The sequence below is a fragment of the Telopea speciosissima genome, chromosome 10 (genome assembly GCF_018873765.1).
Source record: "Telopea speciosissima isolate NSW1024214 ecotype Mountain lineage chromosome 10, Tspe_v1, whole genome shotgun sequence".
In the NCBI taxonomy this organism is placed as follows: Eukaryota; Viridiplantae; Streptophyta; class Magnoliopsida; order Proteales; family Proteaceae; genus Telopea; species Telopea speciosissima.
This window is the reverse complement of record NC_057925.1, coordinates 7,868,300-7,893,385: the sequence shown is the minus strand read 5'-3', so window position 1 is coordinate 7,893,385 and position 25,086 is coordinate 7,868,300. Positions and strand designations below refer to the sequence as shown.

At 38.1% G+C, this 25,086-nt stretch overlaps 2 protein-coding genes, 1 long non-coding RNA gene and 1 pseudogene across 3 annotated transcripts; 2 read left to right on the top strand and 2 right to left on the bottom strand.

Annotated features, from left to right (window-relative positions):
• Window positions 1-8,270: 8,270 nt before the first annotated feature.
• LOC122644053 lies at window positions 8,271-8,834 on the top strand. Its single transcript, XR_006330222.1, has 3 exons — window positions 8,271-8,518; window positions 8,595-8,687; window positions 8,767-8,834. It is a non-coding gene; the product is annotated as an uncharacterized LOC122644053 (long non-coding RNA).
• A 517-nt stretch (window positions 8,835-9,351) lies between these two features.
• Window positions 9,352-9,678, bottom strand: LOC122643162 (agamous-like MADS-box protein AGL62). The gene has a single exon (XM_043836813.1). The coding sequence runs from the start codon at window positions 9,676-9,678 to the stop codon at window positions 9,352-9,354; it is 327 nt and encodes a 108-aa protein (XP_043692748.1).
• A 3,792-nt stretch (window positions 9,679-13,470) lies between these two features.
• LOC122643161 (agamous-like MADS-box protein AGL62) lies at window positions 13,471-14,040 on the top strand. Its single transcript, XM_043836811.1, has one exon. The coding sequence runs from the start codon at window positions 13,471-13,473 to the stop codon at window positions 14,038-14,040; it is 570 nt and encodes a 189-aa protein (XP_043692746.1).
• Window positions 14,041-23,371: 9,331 nt separating this feature from the next.
• LOC122643160 lies at window positions 23,372-24,825 on the bottom strand (annotated as a pseudogene).
• Between the last annotated feature and the right edge of the window lie 261 nt (window positions 24,826-25,086).

The following is a 25,086-nucleotide window of genomic DNA, read 5'->3' as shown; positions in this document are numbered from 1 at the left end:
TAGAGTCATTAATTTAAATTTCTATGAGGGCAGGTGTACTAAAAAGAAAGAGAAGGATATCTTGGAGGCCGCCATGGTATATTATATGGCTAATTAACTAACTAATACAGCCAGAATTACCACTGTCACCTACCCCTTTGTAATATCTTCTTTTAGAATCAAAATTTTTTTTTCTGTGAATTTACAGATGTTAGGTGAGTCCCAGGGGACAGGGGCAGCCCCACCAACAATAACTTGTTTGAATAAGAGCGGGTGGTAGCGGCGCGACGATGAAATTCCTTAAACTCACCACTAAACGCGACGGTTAAATATGAACCGTTTATTTTTTAACCTTTTAATTGTAACCGTTGAATAAAAAATGCCATTAACCTGCTGATCGTCACAGCCCGTTTCTTCTTTTTCCTGTTCTTTTTCACTGCAGGGGAGTGTTTCAGGTGACATGGAACGGAGAAGAAAGATTGACGCTGCCTGGGAGGGCGGAGGTGGGAGGAGACAATACACAGGGCGGTGGTGGGAGGAGGGAAGTCGCAGAATCTCCCGAGTTATCTTCTCTCGGTTCATCTTCCATCAGAAATCATCGATTCATCTTCGCTAGAGAACAGAGAAATCTAGAACTCTGTTCATATAAGAAATTTCAACCGACATAGATCCTCCAACCTACCTTTTCTCTGTAGAAATCAGTACAGAGAAATCAAGAAATTTCAAATACTAACCTAAACTCCATCTTCCCTTGCATTTAAAAAAAAAAAAAAAAAAAAAAAACCCTCCATCTTCCCACCGACAATACACAGGGAGGGCGGAAAAAAGAGGGTTTCAATGATGGAAAAAAGAGGAATGACAGAATCAGGGATGGAAAAAAGAGGTCTTCTACTTCTTCTTCTTTGAAATCGAGGAAAAAAGAGGGTTTTAAGAAGAAAAAAAACGACAGAGTTGAAGGATGAGAAAAATGAGAGGTGGGCGCTGCATTTTTCTCCCTCTGGTTCATTTTGATCGCTGCTGCAAGATGAATCTCTGCTCCTATTTTCTCCTCTGACTCTATTACCACAAATCTTAAGATAGTCATTAAGGAGATGGAGGGTTCTGGGTTCTGTGGCAATCGATTGGATCTGACCACAAATCTTAAGATAGTCATTAAGGAGATGGAGGGTTCTGGGTTCTGGGTTCTGTGGCAATCGATTGGATCTGAAACGTCTTCTCCGGGAAAGGGGTTACAGAGATGGGTTTGGGTTGCAGGTCGGTAGCTGAAGAAGACGATATGGGAGAGCCGGTTGCAGGTTAAAAATTCAACTGTTAAGATCAACTGACTAAATCTCAACGGCTGAGATTCATCCGTCGCGTTTAGTGGTGCGCTTAAGGTACTTTATCGATCGTACTGCGACTGAAGAATTATTTGTATTTGCTGACAAAACACGAGCGCCAGCAAGGTAGTGTGGACTGAGTGAAAATTTTTGGAACCCCACACGGATTTGATTTGGATATAAATTACTCATGGACAATGTTCTTAAATCTTAATGGACTCTCTAATTAGGGAATTGTTGGGTAACAGCTTAACATATTTGTTTTGCAACAAATGATATTTGACAGTTCATGTTTTTCACCTGGAATACTTATTTAAAAAAGAGCGTCGTCCCAGTGCACGAGGCTCCCGTTACTGCATGGTCTGGGAGCCTGGGAGGGGCAAATATACACAGTCTTACCTTACCCCCACTTTGCGAGGAGGCTAAATGTCAATAAATATTATTTTTCTTTGAAGTTTTTGTAGATTCAATTTTAGCTACATATAGCAATGTGATGATACCAAATCTTTCAATGTAAATCTTAAATGATCATTGTGTATAGCCCATGCAATGATGGTGCAATCTGTGAGCTCTCTCTGCAACGAGATCCATATAATGTCGGGTAAGCTCTCGAACTGTCACGACCCTAGGTTACCAGACTCAATGGGGCCCATATCATCGAAGTCATGCTGGGTTCGCACAAGAAAACAGAGATATTCATCAATGAACATAATCATCTAGCAATCTTAATCAAGAGCCAAAGAAATAAAAATTTTGTTTAATAGACATTCTTGAACGTCAGAGCGGAAGACTTAACATATCCAATGGGGAATGAGACACTTTAACATTCTTAAACTTAAAACATTCCCAAGAGACATCCAAAACATAAGTAACACTGTTGGCATCTAGAATACTATATTATGAACTATATACACAAAATGATAATAAGATTTTCTATTTTTTTTTTTTTTGGGGGGGGGGGGGGGGGATGAATGTAAGACTGTACTTTAGTTGAACCTCTCTTGCTCTATAACAATTTCCTTGCTTTTATCCTTCGAACCTTGATCGGATACAACATTAAGCAACATGGGATGAGTTTTATAGCCCAGTGAGCAAGATAAACAATCATTCATAAAAATACATAATACATAATTCATAATCATGTAGGCATACAATGTGAGAATCAGGATTCTTGTAACGATCATTGTATTATATTCATCATATACCATGTCATATTCATTATACATTGTTCCATTCATTCTTGGAAACGTATGCTTTATCATTGAAGATCGTAATTCATGGCGGAAATAGTCCCTTAATCTTTTAGTCAATACAAAAATTACCCTTTCATTCATGGTCTTAGTCTCAACTCCTCATATGGTTTGATATACCTTTCGTCAGCCAATATCTTGGTCGAAGCTTCAATGCCTCTCAAAATGGCTCATAATGCCTATAAAGGCATGTGGTGCCAATTAAGGCCTATGAATATCCTGTAGTACCTGGTATACTTCATTGAGTCGTATATTAATGTCATTAGACTCATCATTATCATTCTTTCTTTTGTCTTTAATCATTCATTTCGTATGCATTCAATCGACCCTTACATCGTGATGGTCGACTGTCACAGGGAAAAACTCTACTCGAGGAGTAGAAATCAGCTAGGGTTTGGGCCCAATCCATGGGTCTTTCATCACCCAACCATCAAACACGAAACCAAGTATATAATCATGTTAAAATCATCAAACTAACATAATCTTGAATTAATCCCAACATCAACTAGATTCAAAACCAAATCAACTTCAAGACTTCTATACCTTGTTCTTCACAAAATAGTGTGATTTCTTCGAAACCTTTTCAAACCACAAATGAATCCAACAAATCCTTCAAAACCTAGCACATAGAATACCTAATGAGCATTAAACAACCCTTAACAGTCTCTTGAAGTTCCTTGCATAAACTCTTTAATCCAAGTCTCTTTAATTGATCTTCTTCACCAAATCATGTATGCACAACATCTTTGATGACAATCCTCAAGCTTCTTCCCATTTTTTTCTTCTCCTTCTCAAAGACTAAATTCTAAAATGAGCTCTGTTGAAAAAATTAAAGGCTTCAACACTTAGAATATAACATGGATAACACTCTTGTAAATCTCATATCAAACCAGTCCTTCTTAGGTAATAATTCTCAAAGATTCCTCAATCCAACAACTATTCCACCAATAGTCATTTATGCAAAGCTACCTACCACTTTCCTTTCCAAAAAATGCCCTTCCTTAGGACTCCAATTCTCTAAATAACTAAGCAGAACCAAATTGAACCAAACCAAAACAATATTGAACCAATTCCTGGTTCAATCTCAATAAACCAACATATGGATCATATCAACCTTATGGACACATTCACATTAATATCTCAATTCAACCTTATACCATATCCCATAAAACGAAATCATAATCATATTAAATAATATAAAATAACTTCAATCACCTTCCATCAAGGTATGTCCATTATCATCAAAATATTCATATATTAATCCCATAAATCATATAGTGACCAAAAACAAGTCAATCATAATTCAAATCATCATTTAGATCATAGGCACATAGAAACATACCATATCCACGTAAACCATCAAACCAAAAACTAGATTCCTTCTGTCCAGTTCCTCTGAAAAAGCTTCCAACTTCATAGTTTGAATACCATATATATATGAATTTGGAAAATGGAATTTTATACGGTTCTAGAGTTAAAAGATCTATTTGAAAGGAAACAAATGAGAAAGAAAAAAAAGTGTGTACCCAATGCACGAGGCTCCTACCACTGAATAGAATAAGTGAAATAAAAAAAACTGAATAAAACCAAACCGAACCAGTTTGGTTTGTTTGAGGACTTGAAAATTATTTGATTTCGATTTCTATATATTGAAAATTGAATTGAACCAAAATGGAAATGAAAAACAGAAACAAAACCATTTGACATATCCTTAATCAAATCCTTGTACAATTTGCCTCCCTCTGCGTTTGGGTGCAGGTACCACGCTAACAGACAAGGTTTCTCCTCAAAATTTAATAACCAAATTATGAATGTGTTGGAATCAGCCTCTGTACCATGCAACTTGGAAGTGATTTTCTACCTGCAACTTTATTATTGTATATAATCCTTTAACTGCGTGCTCTCAGCACAAATGCGAGAGCGAATGAGAGCACACGCAGGGGCATCAAACAATGGTTAGGTTTTTTCAGCTCACAGGCATGGAGTGGTTATTTCGACCTTCTTGTGTTCAGCCAAAGGGAGCACACAACTTGACAGCCTTCTTTTTCCCTTTTTTGTCTAATATATTTGTGAACATATCTTTAAGATTAGAACACACAAGCATACACACATGTACACACACACACGAACACGTACACTTGCACACACTCACATACTCTCTCTCTCTCTCTCTGTGTGACAATCTTCGATTTTTGAAACCAAAATCGGACCAAATAACCACCAGTCCGATTGTTTTTGACTTTTGGACAGCTATAAGGTATAAGGCCCCAATTGACATCCCTACGTAAGACCAGCCAAAATCCGGTGGGGGGGGGGTACGTGTGTTCGAGACTGAGGGGATGGGAATTGTAATAATGTACTTTTCAAAATTTTTCTTAGAGAAAAGTTCTTTGCATGGGAAGTAGGGGCCACGCCCAGACATATGGGTGGCGGAAATGACCGGTACATCCCCCATGAATGGCGGAAATTTTAATCATTCTTACTATTTCTTTAAAAAAAAAAATCCATGTGAGAAGGTCATTAGGCTCGGTGAGCCTTTTCCCTAAATTATAAAATCAACAACTTTTGGTTACTTTGTATCTTTGCACAACTTCATCAAAACATGGGAAATGCCTTTCCAAAAAGATAACTCTTAAAGAAAATTTTCAATATTGCATATGAAAAATTATAGGAAAACCCTGATTAATGATATAAGAAATAGGAGAAAAGTTCTCTATGGGGGGAGTGCATTGCCCACGCCTAGACACAGTGGAGGCGAAATAACCGCCCCATCCCCTGGGAAAGCTAGACATCCCACTCCCCAAGATGCCTCTGCGCCGCCTCTCATTGATTTCCACACGCGCAAAGGCCACCCTCCCCCGCAGAGATTGGTCTCCCTAAGAAATAAACTGATTCGTTAGAAAGTTACTTGCAAATGGAAGTTTTTGGTGAAAACCTGTGATTCTCGTTATAAAGGTGAGGTGGCTGACCTTCTTGAAGAATCCACTCGCCTCTTTGAGAATGTTACTTGCAGGTACCATCATCAATTCATTGTCGATCCTCTTCACGCCCCTCTTACCTATTCTTGTTTTAATAGGTAAGGAATTGGGGTAGTGAGCTGGCTGACCTTCTTCAAGAGTTCACTCGCCACTTTGAGAATGTTACTTGCAGGCAGCATCAATTCATTGTCGATCTTCTTCATTTCCATCTTCTAGCGCCCCTGCTTGATCTCTATTCCACCATGATAGATGGGACTAACGATGAATCAACCGGCGACTTGTTGATTGAAATTGAGACAATGGTGATGAGAGCAGAAAGCAACAAGAACAAGTCATCCCGGCCCCCATCTTGTTCTTCTTACTTTCTCCACCCATAATTGTCATTCAACCCCAATCTGGGAGTCTTCTATTGATTCATTCTTAGTCCCTTCAATCATGGTGGAAAAGAAGATCAAGCAAGAGACACCAAAAGATAGAAATGAAGAGGATCACAGGGAAGCTGCCCGTCAAGTAACATTCTCGAAGAGGCTAGTTGGGCTCTCTCCGCCTTGTTGCGTTATACTTGCAAGCTCTCGCCAATTTATATAGGCTTCGTTATACATTTATCACATTTGGATTTTAAATTTGGAATTTTGCAATTAATTCCTAGGAAAATTCCATTTAAGAAATTATTGCCATATTTGTATGCGTTTAAGAGATGCAATTATGATTTTAAAAGTTTATACCAAGTTTGGTCAACAAGATTTCATTTAAGAAGTTCAATTACCATCTTTGTGACAGTTTAAGATAACTATGCTAAAAGTTCGGAGAAAAGTTTCCTGTGGGAGAGTGTAACGTCCACACCCACACAGTGGGGGGACCACCCTATCCCCATTTAAGAAGTTCAATTACCATCTTTGTGAGCGTTTAGGATAACTACATAGTTACGATTTTAAAAGCTTGGAGAAAAGTTTCCCGTGGAATAGTGTAACGCCCGCACCCACATAGTGGGGGGGACCACCTTACCCCCAATTAAAGGCAAAAATCCTGCTCCCCATGATTCTTCTACACACGTTTCAAATTTCTTAAATGGAATATTTTCCAATGAATTGATTGCAAAATACCAAATATAAAATTCAAATTTTGTTAAATGTACTTCCCTTCTTTTTATATTTCTTGCAACCATTTGTTTTATATCTCTTGCAACTAGCGCTGCAACAGGGTTGGGTTGGGCTTTTTAAAACCCCAGCCTAACCCTGACTTCCCTTAGATGGGCCCAGGCCTGGACCGACTTTGACTTAGGGCCTAAAAATCCAACCCTGGCCTGCCTTCAGGGTCAGGCCGGGCTTTTTATTACTTTTTTCATAGGTTGGATTACTAATTTTGTTGTGATAAATAATCTCAAAGACTCCGATTTGATATGACAAGCAGAGACTAGACCTGGGGATGTAAACAGATCGGATTCGGCTCGGATAGTGCTATATCTGCATCCGCATCCGATTAGCTTTCAGATTGATTGGGATAGTGCTAAACGGATACGGACATGGATACAGATAGGATATTTTATCCGTTTACATGTAAATATAGCTTTTCTGATAGCTATAGCCTATCCGTATCCGTATCCGTTTAGCTTTCGGATGGATTAGGATAGTGCTAAACAGATACGGAAACGGATGTCGGCTATTCATCTACATCCCTAACAAGACCCCTGATGATAAAACAAAGAGCTAGTTTTGGGCCTTCTGGTCATTTATGGACCTAAATGTAGAAGTCCAACAGTCCAGAACATATCCTAGAATGCTTTATTTTACCCATCACCAAATTCAATTTGGGCTTTAATTGCTGGCTATGTGAACAGGACCTTATCAAGAAGTCTCACTCTTTGTGCTTACAATTGCAAAGCGTTCCTGGACAATCATTTGATGCTACCTTAAGGATTAGTCTTGCTGCTACCATTCTTAATTAGATGGACCCAAAGTTCATAAGCCATGTGTCAAAGCCCATAGCCCATCCTTAATTTTTACCTCAGATTTACAACAACACAGGTTGGACTTCGAGAGAGCGATATAAAAACGCGTAGGTCCAAGCCCATTATGGAATCCAAACCCAAAACCATTCTTGGTTTGGCTTTCCTTCATGTAGCCCACGACGAATTTCAAGTGTTGCAGATCGTCTAAGTCGAGGGTGTCCATGCCAAGGGGTCTTCCTCCTCTAATTGGGTGACGACATCCGTATATCGCCCTTAGTTAGTAAGTTCGGGAACAACAATTGAACGGGAACGGATACGTACGACAATTAAACGGACTAGACGGTAATAATACTTTTCAAAAATCCGGCTTAATAAAACACATACGGTAGTAATACGATATGCGTTTAATACGTGTTTAATACGGCATAGGCGGCAATAATACTTTTAAAAAAACAGGCATATATTCATTATGTAACATACGTTCACCACCTAATAAACAAAATAATATCATGATTTTATGATCTAAAATAAACACAATAATATAATATCCTATATTACATCTCTAAGATTATCATTTAACAAACCAAAATATCAATAAAATAGTCTCTAAACCATAAAATATCAATAAAATAGTCTATTACATCTCATCAAACACAAAAAAATGTAAGACATAATGTGTTCTAGAATCATGAAAACCCCATAAAATAGTCTCTAATAAGAACAAATCTGATAAAAATAGTCTAAAAGCTTTGCTGCCCAGATCATCTTTTTTTTATTTCTTGGGCAAATTAGTCAAGAACAACTATTCTTAAAGTTATAGAGCGTAAAATGGAGGAAAGGATCTGTCAAATGAATGATGATGACTGTGAGAGAGTAGAAGATGATCTACTTGGTTGGGTTATGAAGAATTCAAACTTTTCCACACAGCAGATTCTTGATCTCATACTAAGCTTGCTTTTTGCTGGTCATGAAACTTCTTCAGTTGCAATAGCTTTGGCCATCTACTTCTTACAAGGTTGCCCCAGAGCAATTGAACAGTTAAGGGTATGTGATAAAATTAAATAGGTTTCATTATTATAAAATCTCTTTCTCTGGTTAATTCTTCACTTGTGCTTTTCAGGAAGAACACTGAGAAATCAGCAGAGCTAAGCAACAATCTGGAGAGATTGGATTGACTTGGGACGATTATACACAAATGGAATTCACACAATGTGTAAGCTCTACTGTTCTTAATTTCTCTCTCAATCTTGCTTGATTGAGAGACTTTGACAAGTTTGGATCTTATAAAACAGGTTATTAATGAGACACTTCGGCTAGGGAACGTGGTTAGATTTGTACACAGAAAAGCTCTTAAAGATGAAGGAAAGATGAAGTGTTTCACAACTTAAATGGGTAAAAGCTGCTCAGAATTCAAGATCAATTTTTACCAAAGGAGATTTTAAGGAAGAAGAAAGAGAAACTGAAACGATTGAGAAGAAAGAAAGAAAGAAAGGGATAAACCACAAAGGAGAACCGTGAGGCCTTTAAAGCGTCGCCGTTACCGTTGCCGTCGCCGGTGGCTGTTAAACGGAAACAGTGAGGATGATTGGAGATTGGGGGGGCAGCTGTTAGGGTTCGACTTCAGTCTTCGCCTCTTCGGCAGTTTGCAAATCAGAATGGAGAAAGGTGAACTGAAACGGTATTTCTCTTTGTTTTTTGTTTTTTGTTTTTTTTTAAACATTAAAGTTAAAAAGTATTAAACCGTATTATATCCGAACTATACATGTATAATACTCGATCGTTTAAAAAATGCGTTTTTTTATAAAAATATGGAAAAATGCGGGGACAAGAGTATTTTTCATCTAAAAGTTCGGGTACACGTATTATGCACGTACTTACTAACTAAGATATCGCCTAGTAAGCTCCGGTACATTGGCTTGACGATTAGCATCGATACTTGGAGGGACACTTGGTTCCTGTGGTGTGCCTGTATTGAGGAATCTGTCTATAACAGTCTCAACAGAAGGGTGTCCAAAAGAGAAAACAGTGCCCGCTAGGGAGGAAACAAGGATGGTGACCTTTGCACCATATAAGTTGTAGAGCTCGTTGGCCTTCTTGAAAAGTCCAGCTCTCCGCTTCGAGAATGTGACTTGAAGAGCATCTGGATTGTGGATCTTCTTCATTGCAGTCCTCCGGAGCCCATTGCTGGATCTTCTTTCTACCATGATGGAAGCTTGGGAATAAAGATGTATCAAGCAGAGTTGTAGAAGGAGGTTGAGAGAATAGACAGTGGAGGAAGCAATCAAAAGAAGAAGAAGAAGAAAAGGAATGACAATATGAGAAGTTGGTAAATTCTATTGGGGGAAGTTTTCATACACGGTCGTGTAAGCATGCATGGTCGTGTTCAGATCGTTCTCCTCTCAGGTTCCCTGCCTGGTCAGGTGCACAGGTTCCTCTCATAGGAGGGGTAAAAATGATGACCTCACCCCTGCACAAAGAGTTGGAAAAGTCATAGACTCATAAATCCCCACCCATTAGTTAATGCCTTGAAATTCCCACCCTCTCACATACACGGTTGTGTAAGCTGGGACCTTTATTTGTTGCTGTAATTGGAGCGCTGTTGTGCGCATCGTGTGGCGTAGCCGCGGCCATGTGCGCACAGTGGGGCCCGCTGTGCACACATGGCCCATGCTATACCGCACGATGCGCACAGCAGCGCTCCAGTTACAATAGCGGATAAAAATTCTATAAGCCGTGTATGAAAACTTTCCCCAATTCTATTTTATAATCGAAACTTATCTAGAAATGAATATTATCTTAGCATTATCTTTGTTTGTCTGCATTTATTACTATAATAAATTTTATATTTCCAATTTGATACTAAATTTAAATTTTATGAAATTTAAGATTCGTTGACTTAATGAAATTTATCATGGCAATAACTTTATTGCCATGCATGCATTTACTATTTTGATAAATCTTATATTTATAATTATGGAAAATAACTCTGTTCGGGAGTGTGGCCTATGCCAGCATTCTCATGAGTCTATCGTGGAACCAATTTTCATGACCTTATCCGGCCGGCGTTATACTTGTAAGCTCTCGTCAATTTATATAGGCTTCGTTTGGTTACAAGAGATATAAAAGGAAGAGAAGTATGTTTTGGATTTTAAATTTGGAATTTCGCAATCAATTCCTTGGAAAAGATTTCATTTAAGAAATTTGAATACCATATTTATATGCTTTTAAGATAACTATGCAATTATGATTTTAAAAGTCTGGAGAAAAGTTTCCTGTAGGAGAGAGTAATGCCCATGCGGCCATGCCCACATAGTGGGGAGCAAAATGACAACCCTACCCCCAATGAAAGGCAAAAATCCTACTCCCCATGATTCTTCTATTCAAGGAATGGATTGCAAAATGAAGAATTTAATGACCAAACTTGGTATAAACTTTTATAATCATAATTGCGTAGTTATCTTAAACGCATACAAATATGGTATTCAAATTTCTTAAATGGAATATTTTCCAAGGATTTGATTACAAAATGCCAAATTTAAATCCAAATTTGGTTAAATTTACTTCACTTCCTTTTATATTTCTTGCAACCAAACAGAGCCCATATAAATTGCCGAGAACTTACCAATATAACGTGGGGTAAGGTCGTGAAAATTGGCTCCATGATATGCATTGACGACTAGGAGGACACTTGCTTCTAGAATTGAAATCTTCAGATTTCTTATATTTACCTCTTAATCATGTGTTGAACGAGAGGTTGAACGTCATATCATGATGAAACTAGGGTTGTAAACGGATCGAATTCGGCTCGGATAGTGCTATATCTGCATCCGCATCTGATTAGCTATCGAACGGATTCGGATAGTGCTAAACGGATATGGATACGGATCGGATATTTTATCCGTTTACATGTAAATATAGCTTTTCGGATAGCTATAGCCTATCCGTATCCGCATCTGTTTAGCTGTCGGACGGATTCGGATAGTGCTAAACGGATACGGAAACGGATTTCGGCTATTCATTTACACCCCTAGATGAAACGTGAAGAGACAGAGACAAGGGGAAGGACCTGCACCGCCTACACCTTGCCTCCAACAACTCAAAAGTGTTATAGCTTCTTGCTCAAAAACATAAACTATGGGTACCATGGTAGTAGGGTTTGTCGTTTCTCCATTGAACTGCTCACTAGGGGTGCACGTTTGGCCCTGATAGCTTGAGCCCACCTTGAACCTGAACAGGGCCTAGGTTGAGATATACAGGCACTAGGGGTGGGTTAGGCTTATAATTTCTAACCCTGACTCAGGGCTAGGGTTTAGGCCTCATGGTGAGTCCAGCCCAGCCCAATCTTGTCTTCTTGCTTTTCTTGTTCTTTCTTTTTCTTCTTCTTCTTCTTCTCCTCCCCAGCTTGACCCAGCTTGGGCATCTCCCTTCCCCCTCCCCATGATTAGGGCCAATCAAGGTCAGCCTAGCCCGGCCTTGAGGGTGGGTCAGGGTTGGATTTTTTTGGCCCTGAGTCAGGGCCGGGCCTGGTGCCTAGCTATAGGGACTCAAGGTTGGATTAGGATTTTAAAAAATCCGACCCAACCTGACCCTGTTGCAGCCCTACCGCTCACCATGACTTGCACACCCGACTGAAACACACAATATGGTTTATCAACTTCCTAACACATGGGTATTAACTCTTATATCATTAATCGTGGATTTTCTTGTAATTATTCATATGCAGTAGGAAAATTTGTTGTAAGAGTTATCTTTTTGGAAATGCATTTCCCGAGTTTGACGAAATTGTGCAAAAAAATAGAGGAACCGAAAAAGTTTGTTGGATTTTTTCTACAAATAGTTCTACCAAACATATTTGTCATTTAATAATTTAGGGAAAAGGCTCACTGAGCCTAAGTGTACATTGCATTCTCACATGGATTATTATATTTTTTAAAAGAGAGAAAGAATGATTAAAATAATCAATGTGAAAGGGTGTAGAATACCTTGCTTGCTCAGAGAACCATTTCCTTATAATTTATTATATCTAATAGTAATCAAACGGTTATTATTTATGACACATAAGTCCATAATTTGTTTTCATAAATGATTTCTTATAAATAGTCCAAGAATACAAATAGAAACTATACCAAAAAGAGCATTATAGTCCTAACTCCTAATACATTATGCTAGTTACTTAAAATTTCTTTTGATATAGTAATTAACCATGGACATAGACTTGCCCCATATCTAAACATTCCTCTGGTCGAATTAAAATCGGGAATCGAGCTCTCTCTCTCTCTCTCTCTTCATTTTTTATTTACAATTTCTTGTCAAATACCGAAGCAGAGCACATCTTATAAGTGGATCACTAGAGGTTTGTTTGGTTGAAAGTGAAGCAAATTAATAGAGCAATTTTACACCTCAATAGAGCCCAAATGTGGCTCATAAAAAGAGTGTGGGACCTCACTCCCTAAAATTTAGGCTCCACATGATCTGCCACATGTAACATGTTAGATATGGTTGAAGGAGCTGCAGCTTAGAGCAACTTTATAGACTTTTACCCACTCATCCACAATAATTAATTTTTTTGAGTTTTTACCTCAATAAACTACTATAAATTTGATAGATATATAATAAAAAAGTAAATACAAAAAATAGTTTCAACAATTAATTAGGAATAAATAAAAAATCTCATAGATTAATTTAATATTAACTTAATTGGAAATATGTTTGCCCAAAAAAAAAATTGGAAATATACGATTTAATAAAGTAGTAAATGCATTTCAATAAAGATATTGCCAAGATAATTTTCCTTAATTTTAAATTTAGTACTAAATTGGAAATATAAGATTTATTATAGTAATAAATGAATGAAAACAAACATAAGTTTCGATTATAAAAATAGCATTTACAAGCTTCTCATGTCGTCATTCCTCTTCTTCTTCTTCTTCTCATTGCTTTCTTCACTCACCATCCTCTCAGCCTCCTTCTGCAACTATTACCAAGCATCATCCATCATGGCAGAAAACAGATCTAGCAAGGGACGCAAGAAGATCGAAATGAAGAAGATCCGCAATGAAGAATATCTTCAAGTCACATTCTCTAAGCGTAGAGCTGGGCTTTTCAAGAAGGCCAACGAGCTCTACAGCTTATGTGGTGCAGAGATTGCCATCCTTCTTTCCTCCCCAGCGGGCACTGTTTTTTCTTTTGGACACCCTTCTGTTGAGACTGTTATAGACAGATTCGTCAACAGAGGCACACCACAGGAACCAAGTGTCCTTCCAAGTATTAATCATGAAGCCAATGTACCAGAGCTTACTAGACGATATACGGATATCGTCACCCAATTAGAGGACGGAGAGATGAAGGGTAAGGAACTGAAAGCACCAGTACTAAATGCTAACAATGGTGATTTATGGTGGGAAGACCCCTTGGACACCCTTGACTTGGAGGATCTGCAACACTTGAAATTCGCGGTGGGCTACATGAAGGAAAGCCTACTCATGAACACTAGGACCACTGTGAACAATGCTGTTATTGCTCCTCATGGTTTTGGGTTTGGATTCCATAATGGGCTTGGAAGCTAAGCAATACCACCATTAAAGATTATGTTTTTTTTTTTTTTTGATGAATAAGATTATGTTAACCTTACATGTTTAGTAGCATTATTTTTGTTTTGGTAAAACGAAATTCATTCATAAGAACGTGGAGAATACATAATTGTTGTGCCGTATGGTTCCTCCAATCATGGAGTAAAATTCGGCCAAATTGTCTTACACTTTACCGATAGGACCTTCATTGCTAAGGAGTCAGTAACAGAGTTGATCTCCCATAGGAATACAATGAAATGAGCATGCATCAAAGTAATATGACAAATGTAGAATATCTTTCATTATTTTATTTCCACTTTTGAGGATGACCTTTTCTTGCCGATAATGGTTTTGCCGCCATTACATGTGAGTCTTAACATAATTTTTAGTGGCGGTAATATATTTATTGTACTAAAAGTATATTATTAACAACGGTAATTATAGAACATCATTAACATTTTTTTTAAGTTAATGAAAAGAAAACACACTCTCGATTCCAATTCGATCAAAGAATGTTTAGATATGGGGCAAGTCTATCTTCATGGTTTATTGTTACATCAAAAGAAATTTTAAGGAACTAGCATAATGTATTAGGGAGTTAGGACTATAAGGCTCTTTTTGGTATAGTTTCTATTTGTATTCTTGGACTATTTATAAAAAATAATTTATAAAAACAAATTATAGATCATAAATAATAACCGTTTGGTTCCTATGTTTCTTTGCACAATATCGTCAAACTTGAGAAATGCATTTCCAAAAAGATAATTCTTATAACAAATTTTTCTACTGCATATGAATAATTACCGGAAAATCCCAAATGATGACATAAGAAATAATACCCTTGTGTTAGGAAGTTGATATATCATCTTGTGTGTTTCAATCGGATGTGCAGGTCATGGTGAGCGATTTAATGGAGAAATGACAAATTCTACTACCTTGGTACCCATAGTCTATGTTTGTGGAGAAGGAAGGCCGACAATCAGTACTGCCTTTTTTAGCCATTGGAGTAGAAAGCAACAAGAATAAGTCATCTCCCATCTTGTTCTTATTGCTTTCTCCTTTCACAATTGTCACTTGACCTCAATTTGTGAGTGTTCTATTAATTCATCCTTAGTCCCTTCGATCATGGTTGAAAAGGAGATCAAGCAAAGGGAGGCACCAGAAGATAGAAATGAAGAGAATCACAAAGGAAGCTGCTCGTCAAGTAACATTCTCAAAGAGGCTAGTCCGGCTCTCTACGCCATGGTACCAAAGAGGCTATTCAGCTTGTTGGTCCCTCTTTGACACACCACCATTTGTATCCTCCTGGTCATCAATGCAACCAATTTTCACGACCTTATATCTGGCGTTTTATTGGTAAGCTCTCAAAAATTTATATAGGCTCCGTTTGGATGCAAGAGATATAAAATGAAGGGAATTTAACCATTTAATTTGGATTTTAAATTTGACAATTTGCAATCAATTCCTTGGTAAATATTGCATTTAAGAAATTCGAATACCATATTTGTACGTGTTTAAGATAACTATGTAATTATGATTATAAAAGTTTATACCAAATTTGATCATTAAATTTGTATTTTGCAATCAATTCCTTGGACAAGATTCCATATAAGAAGTTCAATTACCATATTTGTGAGCATTTAAGATAACTAAACAATTATGATTATAAAAGTTTGGAGATAAGTTTAATGTGGGAGAGTGTACCGCCCACAACTAGTTTGAATTATCAATTTTTTTTATTTATATTTATTAATATAAATATGGAAAAGAGAACGCCACCCGGTCGTGCAGCGCCGCCCTCACGCCTTGACACAAGGCTATGTGATATGACCGTCACTCCCCCTTGAACCTTGAAAATGACTAGGAGTGTGGCAGACTGGCAGTTAGTTTGCATGTGCATGTGTTAGGGGGGGTAGGGGCGGCATGTCTGGCACGACCAAGTGGCATTCTTTCTCCCTATAATATTTAGATATAGATATTTTTCTTATATTTTTTAAATTAGGACTGCCTAAATGACACCTACAAAGCAGTATTTAGAAGTTGACACTTTCTTTTGATTGCCCCTTGTCTTATTCCTGAAATTCTTTATGTTAAGAGTAAAAAAGGGTTTTCAAAATAATTTGAAAATGACTTACCATTCTCTCATTATCCAAATTTGTCATTATTTTGAAAAAAAATTTAGTGCACATGTGAAATAACAAAATTTACCCTCATCGAAGAAAAAAGTACGTTACACTAGAAAGGCCGAAAAGTAAATTTACAAATTATTTGACACTTTCAAGGGTTTCAAGAAAAATCCCCTTTTAAATTTATGCACAATAATTGTTGAAATTCTTTTTAGTATATTAATTTGAAATTATATTCATCCAAATTTTTTAAGAGTTTATTGAGGCAAGAATCAATTGTTTTTTATTTTTATTTTGTAGTGGGTGAGTGGTTGAAACTTGAAAGTCCAACAAAGTTTCGTTTTAAATTTATGAGCAATAGCTTCTTTTTTCTTCTTTTTTTTTGTTGGTCAAAATGTTTAATAAGATTTTGGGGTATAACTTGGGCTGATTTTGGTTCTAGGCCCAATGGGCTACATGAAAATATCCCACCTAGACTCGACCCAACTAAGGCCTGGTCTTAAATCCTGGCCCAGGGTTGAGTACGGGTACACCATACACTCACATTTCCCCAAAAACCCCTCATGTAATTCTTCAAACGGATAATGTTCTAGTACCCTTTGTGTAAATGTCTCCTTCTCACATTAAATGACTTTTTCTGCCCTCCTATGTACGATATCATATTGCCTCACTTCACTGGTGCACTCCTCCCCTATGTCGCTTGCTCAGAAAATCCTCTTCCTTCGACAAAAGAAGATGTCTTCCACTTATGTATTAATAGCTACCGTACGAGTGGGATTAACTAATGGAAAGTGTCTCTTGCGAGGGAGCATGGCCCCAGCACACGTGGGACCAATAAGAGCTCATGCGAAAGCATCAATCTGGCAGTCATCCCCGTCCCCCTTCTCTGTGTCTGGGTATGGCAGTACACCCCCATAGGAAACATTTCGCCTTAACTAATTTAACCACATTAGAAACTGGTATATGGGAGATTGGTGAACCTGCTGTGGTTCTCCTTCAATGATTGGTCCAAGAAGGTTCCCTTGGCTCAATAATGGGCTTCTTACTGGGCTTGGGCTGGTTTGGATTTTGTTATCATGAAGATCCAAGACCTTGACCAACCCAGTGGATTGACACTGACTGAATGAGCCTCAAACCCACAACAAAGTGACAGACCAGACATTAGGCAAAACTTGGGCCATATTGGGAAAATCTTTGTGACACCTCAAGGGTGGTCATAACTCGTAATACATTCTTGGAATGCATTCTATGTCAATCTTGCATTTTTGAGCCATAAAAATAACTATTTTTATCATTTGAGAATACGAATTTGACTTAGAATGCATTCCAAGAATTCATACCAAACATTGCCTTAGTTTTTCTAGTTTTTCATTCTGATCTATTACAATAACAAAAAAAATTCATTTTCATTCTGACCCAGTTTTTCTTAACCAGCCTTGATGAGAAGGGTATTTTGGGCCTTCATTGATAGGGGAATTGAAGTAACTAATATTGGCATCCACTCTTCCTAGAGTCTAATAATAGCGCCAATTAAAATCACCATCGATAAAGAGATTCTTTCTTCACATGGACTAAAGAATAACTAAATCCTTCTCATTACAAGTAAGAATATTGCATTAGATTTCACAAGTGATAGGAATAAATGAGTAATTTAATAAAACATTTGAAGTTCATACTAAATAATATGAAATTCACGCAAATGAAGCCAAACACCCACCCCTTTTCCTACTAGAGGTATTGATCAGCCAGATCCTTTTGTATTTACCAAAGGGAGAGGGTTCTCTGAGCAAACGGTATAGGAGAACCTATCCTACATCAAAGGGCAGCAAGATCATTTCGTGTGAGAATGAGAGAGATTGACATGAAATAATCAAAAAATGTTTTTCTCGATCATGGTAAATGTGGACCCTACAACCACTGTAGGCCATTTGGTTGCACCCACTTGGCTAACATGCAGAAAGTGGGGGGTTTTACTACTTTATTAATTACAGTATAAAACAATAAACACTATTTAGATTTCGTTAAAAAATAAATAAATAAATAATCACTATTTAGATCATTAATCCTTCTCCCTATGAAAGTGAACTCTATGACCTATAAGCACAATTAGTTGTATGCATAACATCACTATATACGGCTAAGAGGAACTCATGGGGTCAGAGGTCAGCTGTTTGAGTGAACTGTCGGCATTCCATTTGAATCTAACAGACCACTATCATTATGGTCTAGGAATTCCAAGCCTATCATAGATCGTTCTTTGTGTCTATGAGACTCGAAATGTAAAGTCAAAGTCCTCCATTTAAGGACACGTCGTGTAAATCTATCTGAGTCAGGTGCAGTGAGGCTCTCACTTTTTAGACATGTGTCAAGTGAGGACCTATTCGCCGGTGGGTTGAAGAACCCCATTCAATCACTTTTTAATCCTAACCGTTCTTTAAGCTGAGGACACATGTCTACTAATGAGTGCCTCACTGCACCTAATGGTAGATTTGCGTGCCGACGAGGATTTTTTATTGTGAAAAATTATCTCTTCCAATTTCATTTATCTAATAGGGGGCGGTAGATCCCATTCGGACAGAGTGTTTGGGCAGTGATAGGGTGATCATTCCAACTCCCTTATTAGAGGAACTGGGAATTGAGTTGGGGGGATCTGGAGGTGATAAAGATCCATAAAAAGAACCTCAAAGTGGAAACTGGGGAAAATTATCTCCTCCAATTTTTTGCTTGGCCCAGTTCTCCAGTTCCTCTAATAGGGGGTGGTGGACTCCACTCGAGCAGAATATTTGGACAGGAGTAGGGTGATCATTCTAGTCCCCTTGTTAGAGAAAATGTGGAACTGAACCGGACAGAGATCTAAAGGTGATAAAGATCACTGGAGAGACATTTGGGACAAATAGTGAACTCCAAAATTTTCTAAGCTTTACTCAAACTAAATGGAAGCTTCTCATTAATGGAGTAGTCAAACAGGACAAAGTCTTGAGGTGATGATTGAAACCTGTTTCTTTTATAATCCATGCAGTTGAACTGAATCTATGTTGGCAAGTTCCATTAAAAAAATATCTGTGTTGAAAAGCAAAGAAAGAGAATTTCAGCTATTCACACATGGAGAAGAAGACCCATTTGACAAATGCATTTAAGAACCCTAAATTTCAAAACAAAGATGTTGAATACATCAAGTTATATGATGAAGAAAGGATAGAAATCAATAGTTCCAATGATAAAAAGAAGATAGCCCATTTGACCATTGTACCTTCAAACCCTATATTTCTAGGCAAGGATTGTTTTAAAAAAAAAAAAAAACTCAAAGTTTTAAGATTAAATGTTAAATAAAGGATAAAATAATTCCTCCAAGTAGGGATTAGGTACTTGCCATGGAGAACTGGAAACCCATGACTCCAAAGTAGAGTCAATGAATTATTTTGTTTGGAGCCTTCACACGAAGAGAGTAAAGTGGGTTAGTGACTTTGAGTTAGCTTTGAAGTGAACTCCAAGCAGGCCAATACATGGAAGCCTTCTTTTACTTTTGTATGAAGAGGAACAGCTCATCTTGTTGTCACTCAAGTTATAATTAATTACTGCTAATTGTGCAATCTATGGTTATTTGTGAAAAGGAAAATTGAGGGGTAGTGGTGAGTCGGGCTATGAAATAGTTGAATTCCATGGTCTTACCTCAGAGTTTAATTTGAGTTTGGTGTCCTTTATTTAGGACGATTGATGGGTTTGGTTCAATGATCTGGTTATCCATTAAGTTATTTTAATAAGAAAAGTATGGAGTCTTCAAGTGGATGAAGTGTAAGAAAGTTGAGATTTTCAAAGAGTAGAGATGGCTCCGAAATAGAATTTCCATGGTCTTTCCTCAAAGTTTAATTTCACGGCTATGTGTGTTAGGTTTGGTGTCTTTTAACTAGACCAATTGATGGGTTGGGTTCAATGATCTAACGGTGTTGTCCATTAAGATATTTTAATGAAAAAAAATTGTGGAGTCTTCAAATGGGTGAAATCTAAAGAAGTTGAGTATTTTCAAAAAATTGAAAGATATGGAGTCTTTGAAGTATTGGAGTCTTCAAGAAAATGGGGGTTTTCTAAAAAAGTGGAAGATGAAGAGTCTTCCAAAAGAGTGGAGTCCTCAAAAATATAGAAGAAGATGAATCTATAAAAGAGAGAGGTGTATATACCAAGGTACGTAAAAGAGAGTGAGATGCTAGGAGTGGTGAAACACCCAGGTAATGAGAGAAAAGTGAGTGACCGGCCAAGTGAGAGAAGGGAAGAGAGAGAGAGAGAGAGAGAGAGAGAGAGAACAGTGTACATGGGACTTTAGTTTGTGAATCAAATTGCAATGCCTGTACTGCAACTCTTCTCTTGCTCTTAGTGGAAGATTGTAACTCTGTAGATGTAGACGGTATTGCTAAACCATATAGATCTCTTAACTCGTGTGTGTGTGTGTGAGAGAGAGGGGGGGTATTGTTGAACCACGTAGATCTCTTAGCTCATGTGTGTGTATTATTTTTCTATACTAATTGTTCCTACATATGAGTTTTATGTGTCATACACAATTCTGTGAATGTATACAGTTTTGTATGTCGTACATGTTTTCGTGCATTACTCGCATCGGAATTAGAGTGTTGCTTCCACCTCCAATAGTGTGACCATGATCTCTAAAACTGCTCCAGTAAGAGCTATGTTGTAATGTTTTTCTTCCTTTATGTTCGTGTGAACTGCTTAAAACCTTATGTCTCTCATTCTGTCTCCCTTTCACCAGAAAATAGCATTGTAGGGTTCTTGTTTTTTAACTGTTTTGGGAAAAGAGATTTAAGTTGTTGGGAGTCCTAGACTAACCTTTTATTTTTTGTTATTCCTTTTTAGCCATTGGGAAAAAGAAGCATATGCCGCCAGAGTGCAATTTTTAATATATGTTCTGTCACATAATGAGCTATGGGCCTATATCTAATGTTCTTTCTCATATTATGTCCATAAGGGCCCCATGTACGTAGACCCCATGTGGATGATGTCTTTCTCCAAATTGTCGGTCGTGTAATGCGTATATTCCACCTTATTGTGGTAGAGTAGGAAACCCTCTCTCTCTTAGCCTTTTTCATTTTTCATGTGTTACTCTGTCACTTCCCTTCTCCTCATCCCCAAAAATAATTATATAACGAACTCAACATTATACTAAATATAGTAATTAAATTTACTTTACTTCTAATCCAAATTAATGCAAAAAGTTTCTACCAAAAAAGGAAGTTTTACTAGAAATCATATGAACATGATAGGGATGCTCTAAAGAAGTCTCACATTCAAGAGTTTAATATTATTGTTGTGTTTGGTATGTATTCTTAGAACACATTTCATGTCGATTTTGCGTTCTCGAAAGATAAAAACAACTATTTTTATCATTTAAGAATACGAAATCGACCTAGAATGCATTCCAAGAATGCATACCAAACGCAGCTTAAGTGAGACACTTGTTCATTTCTCTTACATAAAACTTCATGAAATTCAAACGAGAAAATGGTCAATGTAATAAAAGAGAAACATAGGCTTTCTTTTGCAACTCAAAAACCTCATTAATTTTGGATGGATCAACATTCACTCAAAAGAAAACATCCACTCCATTAGAATTTAGCTCGTCTCCAAGGAAGCGTGCGCCCAGGGTGCTGCCAGGGGGCATCCAACGGTTGAGCTGTGCCGCACATTTCTCGACGTATGCCTAGGAATATATACGATACAACCCAACGGCTGGCAACGCACTGGGCGTTCCCTACTCCCTGGAGACAATCTTGATCCACTTCATTACGGCCTTCGTTTTCCACCTCTAAAGATCCATACATTACACAAATTGGTTCATTTGATCAGTCTTTTATCACTCAACCTTCCCAAGGATATTTTGATAAATTTTCAAGTCATTTTCTCCGGGTTGATAATTCAAAACATTAATTGGGGTTGGACAGAAAACTGAGACTCAATACAAGGCCCCATACCCCTATCATAAGCCGACAAAATAAAGTATCTATAATTTCCAGAATATTTTGGTTTTTTTTTTTTTTACATAAAAGTCTTTGTATAGGCAACCTAGGAAAGATTTTCTATGTGATTGATCACCATGGTTTGAGGAATCAATATTGGATCGGTTAGATCGATCAATTCGTATCGATATTGGTGGAGATTGATACTGATCTTGATCGATATAATATCGATCTATGGGTACTGACCAAGGATAAAATTATAAATAAAATCATTTTTATTGAAATTTAGGGTTAAACCGTCTGATCCAAACAGATACAAGCCAATCCAAATCAGTATCAATATCACCGAGACTGCTATTGATCCTAATACCAATTACTAAAACCCTGGTGATCACCTTCATTGTGCTATGTGGAAGGTGATGTGGCCATAAAAAAAAAAAAGAAGGAAAGATGATGTAGCATTTCCCTTCATTGGATGGAGAGGGGATAAGCTGAATTGGCTGTCACGTGTCAAATTCCGAATCAGCCTACTGTGAGACTGGGTGGGTCTGGCTTTATTGAATTCATGGGGTAGGCCCAGCCCAATACCCCCATTGCTGCTATTAAAATCAAGGGTAAAGTACACATACCCCCTAGAATGCACCCAATATTCCTCGTACCCCCTAAGCGGCTCAATATTCCACGGACCACCCCTCAATATTCTACGTACCACCCCTGCTTTACACTCCAAATGCCATTTAAGTCCACACCAAGTATTAAATGCTATAAAATGACCAAACTACCCTTTCTTCTATCTTTTCTAAAATTTGAAAAGACCTATTTGCTAAAATTTAAAAAGACCAAAATACCCTCATCTTCCCCAAATCGTCTTCTTTTACATACCCACCACCACCACCACCCACCATTAACACCATCACCATCCCACCGTGAAGCCCCACCTCACTATCTCTCCTCCCCTTCTCTACTTCCTCCACCTCTCGCAGCCGCTCATCACTCCAAGTTGCAGCATCTCTGTCCAACTCCTTTCTCTATTTGAAATTTTCTGAAGGTGGTGGGGTCTTCTCCAAAAAGCAGAGATTTTTACAGGAGATTTCGATTCAAATTGGTTAGCGAGTTGCAATTGCAGTGGTAGATGAGTAGATCAGCTCACGCGGCATGCTTCACGAGGATATCGAGGAAGCCGACCTGAAACAAACTGAGTTTTATATTTAAATTTTTGAAATGGTAATCTTTGTTTCCTTAATCAAGATTCTTTACAATGCATTTCCCGATTCTCCTCATTTTTACCCAGAAAGAGCAAATCAAACACGAATACACGAGGGGTTTTGATACGTGGGGTAGTTCTTTTTCCGGTCGAAAATCAAAACCCAGAGCGTTAGTGATGTCCTCAGAGCTCCACCCTGCTTTTCTCAAAGAGTCAGAGAATCGCTCTGCCTTGAGTAGCAGAGCATCCAAGACTGCTTGATTATCTAACAAAATCACGTCCCTTTTGAAAAAACCAGATGCTGATACCTGTATGATTTCCGCTACATCTGTTTCATTCCAACCACCTTCCCTCAGGATCGTTCCGATCTGCTCTAAATACACTTCAACCCATTTCGACAATTTTCCCCGAAATGTTGGCTGAGGAATCTCATAGTATTGATCGGAAGATAAAGAAGACGACAGAGATGACGAATTCCTCCGCCTTCTATCGATGGCTGCATCACTCCAGAACTCAACCCATCTGGGTGTTCTGCTCCTAGCGGTGCCACCAGAATCTAAGCTTCTGCGGGAGTAATTAGATGAAAATGATAACGAAACTGTTGTCTTTTCACTGACCGAGCACTGCTTTTTGAGGACGCAGGGATCGTTGTCCCATCAGAGCAGAGACTCCCGTTCGAAGATATCAAATAAATCCGATTCGCAACAGAATATTCGATTCTCGTCGACGGAGAAGATAGGGTTTCCAGCCAAAGAGGGGTTGCAAGGGATGCAGCAGTGATTGAAGAGCGGGATCAAGATGGGTGCCTTCTTCAGTGCATTTCGAGCTACGCGCAGAGCCTTGTTAGGTTCAGATGGCCGTGGGCCCCAAGACTTGGGCCATAGAGCGTTGCGTGCAATCTGAAAAGAAATTGCAGCGATTGGAACGTCAAGACAAGTGTGGAGATGGAGGCGTGGAGATGGGGCTTCACGGTGGTGGTGATGGTGGTGGTATTGGGTAGGTAAAAGAAGATAATGATTTGGGGAAGATAAGGCGCATTTTGGTATTTTCAAATTTTAGCAAATAGGTCAGGGCAATTAGGTTTTTTCAAATTTTAGAAAAGATAGAAGAAAGGGTAGTTTGGTTATTTTATAACATTTAATACCTGGTGTGGACTTAAATGGCATTTGGGGTGTAAAACAGGGGTGGTACGTGGAATATTGAGGGGTGGCACGTGAAATATTGAACCGCTTAGGAGGTACGTGTACTTTACCCTAAAATCAAAGCTCTTCTGATTCTGATTCTGATTCTGATTCTGATTCTGATTCTGACCCAAACAGCCTAATCTAAAACAAAAGCATCTGATACTTAGCTTCTTCACAATCTATTATTCCAAATCTTGGAATCTGCCTTCACTACGGGGGAGCAAACTGGTGGGACACATCAAACATGAGAGCATATGATCCCCTTCCGCCTTTTGTAAGGTCCCGATTAGCTGCTGCTGACCCATGGTTATGTTTTAGGATAAACCAAATAGCTGATAACCAAATGGAATCTTCACCTGCCATTTTAGTGCATCACCCAAAAGAAATCCCAAATTGGTTCACAAGACCACAAATGTTTGTGTACGCTGTACTACTATCCACCGTTTGTTTGCCACACGTGGGACCATCGTAGTGAAGGTCCCCCACTCACAAAAAGTCTAAATTTGTTTTACTTCTTCACAAGCTTCACACGGTCGATTCACAATTGTCACGTGAGGAGATACGAA